Source organism: Delphinus delphis, chromosome 5 (assembly GCF_949987515.2).
Source record: "Delphinus delphis chromosome 5, mDelDel1.2, whole genome shotgun sequence".
NCBI lineage: Eukaryota > Metazoa > Chordata > Mammalia > Artiodactyla > Delphinidae > Delphinus > Delphinus delphis.
Genome location: NC_082687.1, coordinates 73,443,164 through 73,453,498, shown reverse-complemented (window position 1 = coordinate 73,453,498; position 10,335 = coordinate 73,443,164). Strand labels below are relative to the sequence as shown.

Genomic DNA, 10,335 nt, shown 5'->3' with positions numbered 1-10,335 from the left:
TTACTAGGGCAAGTTAACTGATTCTGTGGGTACTTGCCTTCACGGTAATGGCTACACAACGCTGTTGTGATGTACTGTGTTCCAGGTCCCGAGGGCACTGAGGACAAATTAGCCTAGGCTTGGGATTATCCACAAAGGCTCTGGAGAGGGAGAGGCTCAGAAGGCCACTGTCCTTCCTTCCCACCTTACCTCCCATTTCCAACACCATGGCCCAGGATCTGAGCCCAGAAAAAAGAAAAAGGCAGAGCCCTCAACGGCTGTCACTTCTGCCAAGGCTTTCCTGGCGGTTAAGAAGCAAACAAGTAACTTGTAGATATCCAAGCAAGGTGCAAACGCAGTACCGCGTTAAGACAAAGCGAACACACCAAACTTTCTGCGCAGCCACGCCCTACCAAGCTCTTCCGGGGCAAGATCTCGCGATTCGCGCTCTGCGTGTACGTCATTTCCGCTGCCTCCGCGGCCAGGTCATTAAATAATGTTACCATTTCCGAGTTCGCTAAGGCCGCCTGCGGCGGCGCAGGCGTTGGTGTTCGGTAGTGTCCGGTCTATGGAGTTAGTTGGTTTCGGCGGCGGAGCGGAGGTAGCAAGCGGTGTTCGAGTGGGGGCCTTTGCCCCGCCAGGATGTTACCGGGCTTGGCCGCCGCCGCCGCGGCCCACAGATGTAGCTGGTCTTCCCTGTGCCGGCTCCGTCTGCGCTGCAGGGCGGCAGCCTGCGGCTCCAGCGACCTCCAGGGTGAGTGTCCTGCGCCGGCCTCTGACTCCGCGGAAGCCGGACTGGAAGACAAGGCCGGTCTCGGCGCCGGGCGCCTCGCCTCGGAAGTATGCCGCCTTGCCCTTTCCCAACCCCAGAACCTTCTTGTCGGACCTCCGCCTTTGCAGTTCAGCCTGCTCAGCCTGCGGCGGCCCCTACAGGCCTCCCTGATCCTGGTCTCGCCCACGGTCCCCGCGGGCATTTGGGGGCAATTCTCGGGCCGGGTCGCATCCATGAAACGGACCACTTCGTTTCAGATAAAACATTACGTGAGCATGACAGTGCCCGGCGGTGACCGCCCGCCTCCCCCCGCAGCCAGTGCGAAATTGCTGACTCCACAAAGTTCCACGGTCTTTTGAGCTCACAGCCTTACCTTTTTTGAGCACTTTGACCAAATAGATTTTCTTACCCTGTTCCTTTTCTCGTACTCCCAACCTGTGTTATTAAATTTTCTAAGGAGGAATTTGGGGGTTGCTACGCAACATTTACGAGACATCCTTTAAGATGGGGGTATGACCATCCTACAGTTGTTGAATGAGACCAGTTCGGTTGAACAATCTTTTTGGTGAAAAAGTGTCCACTGGAGCTGAACTCAGAAAAAAGTGGTTGTCGGGAGGTTTTATCCCTCTTTTTCAGATGTCGTTTCTGACTCAAATTTAAATTGACAATTTACAAAATAATCTTGAACTTGCAAGTTTTAATTAGGCTTACCTCCGTTTTTGCCGTCATTGGCATGCCATAGGTTGCTTGACACTTGGGAACTGTTAGGAACAATGAGGGAAGAGACAGAACCAAATCCACCCCTAATCTAATCCCCCAGGGTCTTGGGGATGAATAGAGTGTTTACAGAAACATTTACCCAAAATTTATGTTTGAAAAAACTTGTAGCATGTTTGTGACCTTGCAGTAGAAATTGGAAGTCGTAGTCATTCAAGTTTATAAGTAACATAAGCTAAAATAATGCCTATTCTGTGCAATTATTTTAGAATATGGTCCTTTTATTTGCAATAAATATAAAAACTGGCTTTTAAGATTTCGGAAGGGTTAATTTTAACAGCACTATTTTGGGTGCTTTTTGGTAGTGATAAAAACGTGTAACTGTGGATTTTTCCTATAATGGAAATGTACCTGATTCTCTTGTGAACAAAATGATTCATCTGGTTGTACTGTACTCCAAAATCCCCAGTTAAACTTTCTGGCCTAGTTGCTTTTATTGACCAAGCAATTTCGGCATTTTACACTTAAATTAACGTGGAGTGACTGTTGAATTTAGTCTAAACTGCCCTTTAAGGGTGGGTAAAAAGAAGTTGAAATAGTGTAATTTGTAATCCATTATTGTCTGTCGCTGTCAAGTCGAAAATTATGTGCTCTTTGTCTCATCCCTCTGTGAACTACAGATAATAATCACCTGTCTCACCAGTCGGAATGACTGCAAAGTTGTTTGCAGTGTTTATTACCAAAAAATTAAAATGTGTTTTCATGCTTAAAAACAGTAGATGTAAAAAGTAACCTTGTTTGTGCAAATTTAGTTTCAAAAATACTGAAACAATTTTTAAAAGGGCAACCATAATTATGATAAAGCTTAAAAAATTTATTTAGAAAAAGTACTAATTTAGAAAAAGAGTACTAAGTACTCTTTAGAGTACTAAGAGTACTAACTAAAAAGAGTACTAAGTTGGATGCATGTAAGAAGAAAATATTTGCAGAACTTTTGAGAAAGAATTCTAAAAATAAATATTTTTCTTTGTCAAAGTTTAGTTTATGCTTCTGAAACTGCTGTGTGGCTGGGAAAAACTTATAAAGAATAAGTTGAGGAGGAAATCTTGAAGGAAACAACTGCTTCATTTGTATACTTAAAAATGAGAAATGTCTGTGGGTCAAACTAACACTGAAAACATTTAAAGGCAAAAAGCAAGACAATATTCTAGAGCAGATCTGTCAGAAAGAAATATAATGTGAACCCTGTATGTTATTTTGCTTTGTCTGATAGCCATATTTTAGAAAGTAAAAACAGATGAAATTAATTTTATTAATATATTTTATCCAGTATATTCAAAATATTTCAACACGTAATCAATATAAAAATTATTGAGATATTTTACATTATCTTTTCTTACCGTCTCTGGAGTCCAGTTTACACTTACAGCACAACTTAGTTCAGACTCCACATTTCAAGTGCTCAGTAAACAGTGAGTACTGTATTGCACAGTACACTTATAAAGTTAGTATCCCTAATTTATAAAGAATTTTTACAAACCAACGTACATTCCAGTAGAAAAATGGGCAAAGGAAATGAATGGTTTCATAAAGTCATTCGAGTAGCCAATAAAAATGCAAAAATGTTCCATACTTACTAATAAGCATAGAAATATAAGTCTAAAGGATTTACTACTCATTGTCTCATATTAGCTAAGTTTTTCATAGTGATTCTTCATATTGAGGATGCAGGAAGGCAGGAACTCTCTTACTACTGATTGGGACATATAGTTAGTTGAACAGTGTTTTGGAAGTCAGTTATTCTTTATATTAAAAATAACTTTAGGACTTCCCTGGTAGTTCAGTGGTTAAGAATCCGCCTGCCAATGCAGCGGACACGGGTTAGAGCCCTGGTCCAGGAAGATCCCACATGCCACGGAGCAACTAAGCCTGTGTGCCACAACTACTGAGCCTGCGCTCTAGAGCCAGCGAGCCACAACTACTGAATTCCGCATACCTAGAGCCCATGCTCTGCAACAAGAGAAGCCTCCGCAATAAGCCACACACCGCAACGAAGAGTAGCTCCCACTCGCTGCAACTAGAGAAAGCCCGCGTGCAGCAATGAAGACCCAGTGCAGCCAAAAGATAAATAAGTAATAAATAAATAAAACCTTACTTAAAAAAAAAAAAACTTTATGGGGGCTTCCCTGGTGGCGCAGTGGTTGAGAGTCCGCCTGCCGATGCAGGGGACACGGGTTCGTGCCCCGGTCTGGGAAGATCCCACATGCCGCGGAGCGGCTGGGCCTGTGAGCCATGGCCGCTGGGCCTGCGCGTCCGGAGCCTGTGCTCCACAACGGGAGAGGCCACAACAGTGAGAGGCCCGCGTACCGCAAAAAAAAAAAAAAAAAAGAACTTTAAAGGTATATGCCTTCTCACCCAACAATTCTATTTAAAGGGATTTGCTTTCAAGAAATAATCAGATACATATTAAAATCTGTGCACAAGTTTATTATTAATAGTGGTAAATAGGTAACGTTTACAGTTATGAAGAATAGGAAATGTTATGGTACAATTATTTTTTATTTTATTTTTATAAATTTATTTTTGACTGGTTGGGTCTTCGTTGCTGTGTGCAGGCTTTCTCTTGTTGCGGTGAGTGGGGGCTACTCTTCGTTGTGGTGTGCTGGCTTCTCATTGCAGTGGCTTCTCTTGTGGAGCACGGGCTCTAGACACACGGACTCAGTAGTTGCGGCTCACAGGCTGTAGAGCGCAGGCTCAGTAGTTGTGGCGCACGGGCTTAGTTGCTCCGCGGCATGTGGGATCTTCCCAGACCAGGGCTCGAACCCGTGTCCCCTGCATTGGCAGGTGGATGCTTAACCACTGCGCCACCAGGGAAGCCCTGGTACAGTTATTAAGGGCTGGTGATAGATGCAAACATTTTTTTTTTTAAATCATAATTTAGAAGAATATTTAGTGACGTGGGAAAATGCTCTTGAAACTAGAAAAAATGTAGTAAGAATATATACTATGATATTACCAGTGACTTTCTCTAGAAAATTTTTTTAATTAACTTTAATGTTTTTCAAATGATCTACACAAACATATACTTCTAAATAATAAAAATATTACTTAGTTTCTCTAGTAAATATGCCCTTTTTTAAAAAAGTTCTTTTGGCTTTGCATAAGCACTTATTTTATTTGTTCACGTATTTATGTCTTGCCTCATTTGACAATGATTTGAGATGGGAAGATGCTCCTTTAAGGACTACATGCCAAATCAACAGATATGTGCTTTTGCTTAAGTCCGAGATTGATAAAAGTATAGTTTTTAAATATAAATATAGAAATTGACCTTTGTATTTTTAAATTTCTGTCTGCAATCTGCTAGTATTACCATATGAAAAGTAGAGTGGGAATTTAACCCCTTAAATAACTAATAGGAACATTGACAGTTATAAAAGACCATTTTGGCAGGCTGACAGCATGATTCTGTGTAGTTCAGGTTAATAATAGGGTTACCTGTAAAATGAGGTTAACCACAGTATGTGCTTCATAGGGTTTTTGTGAGTGAGGATCATTCAGGAAGGAGGTTGTAGTTGCTGGTGGTGCAGTACTGAACAAGACAGACACAGTTTCCACCTTTTTTGGAAATGAGGAATGAGAAAACATATCTAAATGCTATAAAGGAAATAAGCAGAGTGATGGGCTAGAAGGTAGCCAGCAGGGGCCATTTCATTAGCTGTGCTGGCCTGGGACTCCAGCTTTCCTGAGGAGGTGGAAACTGAGCCAAGGCATGAAAAATGAAAATGAGCAAGCCAAGTGAACATCTGGGGCAAAGAGCAATCCAGGCAGAGCAAATAGAAACCCTAGAGACTAGACTTGTATTCAGGCGCAGGAGGAAACGTGCTGTGGCTGGAGTGTGGTTGGAAGGGCGGGAGGGGTGTGTGAAAGGAGATTGGGGAGGCATCATAGCCTTTTGGGTTGTAGGTTTAAAAAAAAAAAGCAAGTGTTTAAAAAATATCATTCTGACTACTGTGTAGAGAATGGATTGGAAAGGGAAGAGTGTAAATAAGGAGATCACTGGGGGCTATTAATTAGAGTTACCTACGCAAACAGGATTGTGGTTGGGCCATGGTACTTAGCAATGGAGATGGAGAGATGTAGATGGCTTTGAGGTATGTTTTGGGATATAAATTATAGTGTGATAATACAGGTAAAGCATTTAGTACAGTGGCACTTGGCAAATCCTTAATGTATTTGATATTTTTCCCCCTTTTCCTAAGCAAATATTTACAAGAATTAAGGCAGCAGAGTTGGTGTGCCAAGATGCAGTGCAGGAAGTTGTATATTCTTTACATACTCCAAAAAAAAAAAAAAAAGAAAAGGATTCCCTATTGCTTACTCTGTTCTGGTGAAAAATCACATCAGCGATAGTCCTGAAGGTTGAGCCACCTGGTCTAGGTCACACTTGTGCTTGCCAGATGATTAGACATAAGAGGGATTTTCCTGCATTTTTTGTTAGCTGAAAGCATAAAAGTAAACTAAAGATAGTCAGTGTGTTACTATTAGCAGTATAATATTTGAAGTAATTTAACAATGGATGTATTTTTAATTTAAAATTTTAGGCATTTGGGGAACATACAGAAAAGTATAAGGTATAGAGTAAAAATTATGCATAATCCAGATATTTCACCAGTAGCATTTTTGAATAGTTGAAACCAAGCTGTATTAGTTTGTCTCCTGCTTTTTTTAATGCAACATCATGACTCAGTTATACACACACACGTATATTCTTTTTCAGAATGTATATTTTTCAGAATATACATATATATATATTCTTTTTTAGATTCTTTTCCATGGTAGGTTATTACAAGGTATTGAATATAGTTCCCTGTGCTATACAGTAGGTCCTTGTTGTTTATCTGTTTTATGTTTAGTAGTGTATATATGTTAATCTCAAGTTCCTAATTTATCCCTCCCCTCTTTTCCCCTTTGGTAACCATAAGTATGTTTTCTATATTTGTGAGTCTGTTTCTGTTTTGTAAATAAGTTTATTTGTATCATTTTTTAGATTCCACATATAAGTGATATCATATGATATTTGTCTTTCTCTGTCTGACTTCACTTGGTATGATAATTTCTAGGTCCATCAATCTGCAATGGTCTTTTTAAAAAAATATTTATTTATTTGGCTGTGCTGGGTATTAGTTGCGTGCTGCAGGGTCTTCATTGCTGCCTCCGGGATCTTTAGTTGTGGCATGCGGGATCTAGTTCCCTGACCGGGGGTCGAATCTGGTTCCCCTGCATCCGGAGCACGGAGTCTTAACCACTGGACCACCAGGGAAGTCCCTGCAATGGTCTCTTAAGAAAAGAGACTGGGGCTCCCCTGATGGCGCAGTGGTTGAGAGTCCGCCTGCCGATGCAGGGGACACGGGTTCGTGCCCCGGTCCGGGAAGATCCCACATGCCGCGGAGTGGCTAGGCCCGTGAGCCATGGCCGCTGAGCCTGCGCATGCTCCGCAGCGGGAGAGGCCCGCGTACCGCAAAAAAAAAAAAAAAAAAAAGACGACGACTTAGGTGCAGGTTTGTCTCTGGTCCTGAAATTAGCCTGAAGCAAAACATTTCAAACCGTTAAGAAATCTTTTTGTTTGTTTTTAGTTATTATTATTGCAGAAGCAACATACACAGTAGACAGAATTGTCAGTTTGCGTGGGAGAAAAAGAGTTTTTTGTATTGTTCTATTTGTATTGTTTTTGTATTGTTTGTATTTTGTATTGTTGTAGTATGAAAAGGCTAAATTTCCTCCAAAAGCCAGAGTAAGTGGTAGGTGACAAACAAGATTGGAGAGAGGACAAAGGGTGATCAGTAGCAATGTTATTAGGAGTTGCAGAGGCAGTAACAGTAAAATAAAAGCAGAGAAAAGTGATTGTTTCGACTAGACTGATAAGATACCAGTAGCTCTGCAGTCTCGACGAACAGCCTTGTATATGCAGCAATGAGAAGTTCCTTGTCCAGGCCCATAGAGTAGTGAGCACCAAACTAAAGACTAATCTAACCATAACATAGCTTATTTTAGAAGTCACCTTGAAGAAAGGGTATGAATGGTGGTTACTTTTTTTTACTGTCTTTCTGCCTTCTAGAATTAATTAACAAATTCAGTAATTTATTCAACAAATGGTTGAGTTTCTACTGCTGTGTGTTAGGTATTCTGTTTTATTGAATCAAATGTGGTCTTGTGTATTTTTTAGAATATAAAATGTTAAAGGTAGAAACATTATGCAATTTCTGTGTAATTTTCAATCTTGTGTTCATGGCAAATGTGTACTTTTAAAGCTGATACCTAGCGGCTTCCCTGGTGGCGCAGTGGTTGGGAGTCCGCCTGCTGATGCGGGGGACACGGGTTCGTGCCCCCGTCTGGGAGGATCTCGCATGCCGCGGAGCGGCTGGGCCCGTGGGTCTTGGCCGCTGAGCCTGCGCCTGGAGCCTGTGCTCCGCGGCGGGAGAGGCCACAGCAGTGAGAGGCCCACATGCCGCAAAAAAAAAAAAAAAAAAAATTAAAGCTGATACCTAAAATTCTTCTAAAGTTAAAAAGTAATTACTTTTTGAAACGGTGAGCAAGGAAGCTATCAAGATTACTAAGATAGTGTCAAAGGACACAGGAGTTGGGAATTCCCTGGTGGTCCAGTGGTTAGGACTCTGTGCTTTCACTGTTGAAGTTAAGGGTTCGATCCCTGGTCAGGGAACTAAGATCCCACAAGCCGCGGGGAGAGGCCAAAAACAAAAAGGACACAGGAGTCAATTTGAAGAGACCCCTACTGGCCCAAAACGGGATGGACAGTTTGGACATAAATCAGGATAATGACTAAAATGGATTGATATACATCAAATAATGTTTAAATCTATGGAATCATAGTGATACATACACATGCAAATTATTGTGTCACTATTGCAGGATGGTAGGTAGTGAACTCATTATTCTGAGAACTGGTAAATAAAGGGAAAAAATTAAGCATACAGCCTGACTTTCTTATATGAACTATACTGCTGGATAACCAAATACATGAAGGGAATTTTCTCTTTGTAGAAGTATTCTGACTAAAAAATGAAGGATAAAACTATAATATCACCATTTTGTAACCACCTGAGGAATAAATGATTCTAGGCATTGAACAACAGCAGACACTATCACAAATAGAGATAACCAAATATTATGTGGCTCCTGGTTAAAGAACACATCACCACTTATCAAGTAGTGTTGTCCTAATAAAAAGGAACCTGAATTTGGATAAAGCCTTTATATCCATCGATTTATAGAACACATAGAAGTACAGGTTAAACAACACCATGGGAATTAAATCAGTAAAATTCAGACTGGAAAACAGGACAAAAATTTAGTACAAGCAGCTGGTTTCTTCAATATAAAAATTGCTCTAAAACACATATCCTGTAGAAAAGAGACTTAAAAGACATCTCATTCAATTGTAGTATGTGGACCAAATTAAGATCTGTTCACATACACAAAAATTATGACTTGTAATAGTGGAAATTGGAAATTGAGGATATTTGATGATATTAAGGATTTTTTTTTTACTTGCAATGGTGGTATGGCTATGTTTTAAAAAGTTCTTATCTCTTAGAATGCATACTGAAATATTTATGAATGAAATTATTTTATGTCTGAGATTTACATCAAATTAATATGTAGGTGGGGAGATGCAGGTGCAGGCAGAGGTGAAACAAGGTTGGCCATGAGTTGATAATTGTTGAAGTAATGAGTATGTGTACGTTTATTGTACTGTTTTTTTCTACCTTTGCATATAATTGAAATTTTCTGTAATAACGTTTTAAAAATTAAGGAGAACCTTGAAAAAGATCTAGGATCAAGTCACGAAAACATTGTCCTCTTCTGAGGAAGGATTTTTAGACTGTAGTAATCCCTCTTTAAACACCTTAGCAGAGTCTCTATAGAAGTGTTTCATCAGTGGGTAAAAAAAATGTTGGTGTCATAGTGTTTTTGTTAGGTAATAATCACAAAAGATATTTTGAATAGGGCTGACAAGTCGGAACACCAGTGGCTGTGGTGAAGAAGATGCTCTCCTGGAGGGTGGGTTTCTTAGGAGAATTTGCTTTAACCCTTTCTTCACTAATTTTGTTGGTAGGTTACATATTTTTATTTATTTATTTATTTTTTGTGGTACGCAGGCCTCTCACTGTTGTGGCCTCTCCCGTTGCGGAGCACAGGTTCCAGACGCGCAGGCTCAGCGGCCATGGCTCACGGGCCCAGCGACTCCGCGGCATGTGGGATCTTTCCAGACCGGGGCACGAACCCGTGTCCCCCTGCATCGGCAGACGGACTCTCAACCACTGCGCCACCAGGGAAGCTACATATTTTAACGTGCAAGAAGATACATTGTTATATTCACTTTACTCAGCCTTTAATAAGTAGAGGCAAATGATCAAAAAAACATGCTGGGGGACTTCCCTGGTGGCACAGTGGTTAAGAATCTGCCTGCCAATCAGGGGACACGGGTTTGATCCCTGGTTCTGGAAGATCCCACATGCCGTGGAGCAAGTAAGCCTGTGCACCGCAACTACTGAGCCTGCACTCTAGAGCCTGCGAGCCACAGCTGCTGAGCCCATGTGCCACAACTACTGAAGCCCACGTGCCTAGAGCTCGTGCTCCTCAAGAAGAGAAGCCACTGCAATGAAAAGCCCGTGCACTGCAACAAAGACTGGCCCCCGCTCGCCGCAACTAGAGAAAGCCTGCACGCAGCAAGGAAGACCCAACACAGCCAAAAATAAATAAATTTATTAAAAACAACAAAAACAAAAAAAACATACTTGGCCTTCAACAAATATTTACCAAATAAATGAAAGAGTAAGTTGGCA

General features: G+C 41.1%; 1 protein-coding gene across 1 annotated transcript in view; it reads left to right on the top strand.

The window, feature by feature from the left end:
• Positions 1-475: 475 nt before the first annotated feature.
• Positions 476-10,335, top strand: part of SLC30A9 (solute carrier family 30 member 9) — a 75,396-nt gene continuing 65,536 nt past the window's right edge. The window contains exon 1 of the mRNA XM_060012633.1: positions 476-733. Within this exon, the coding sequence (XP_059868616.1) occupies positions 622-733 (112 nt within the window). The 5' untranslated portion in view covers positions 476-621. The remainder of the gene's footprint in view (positions 734-10,335) is intronic.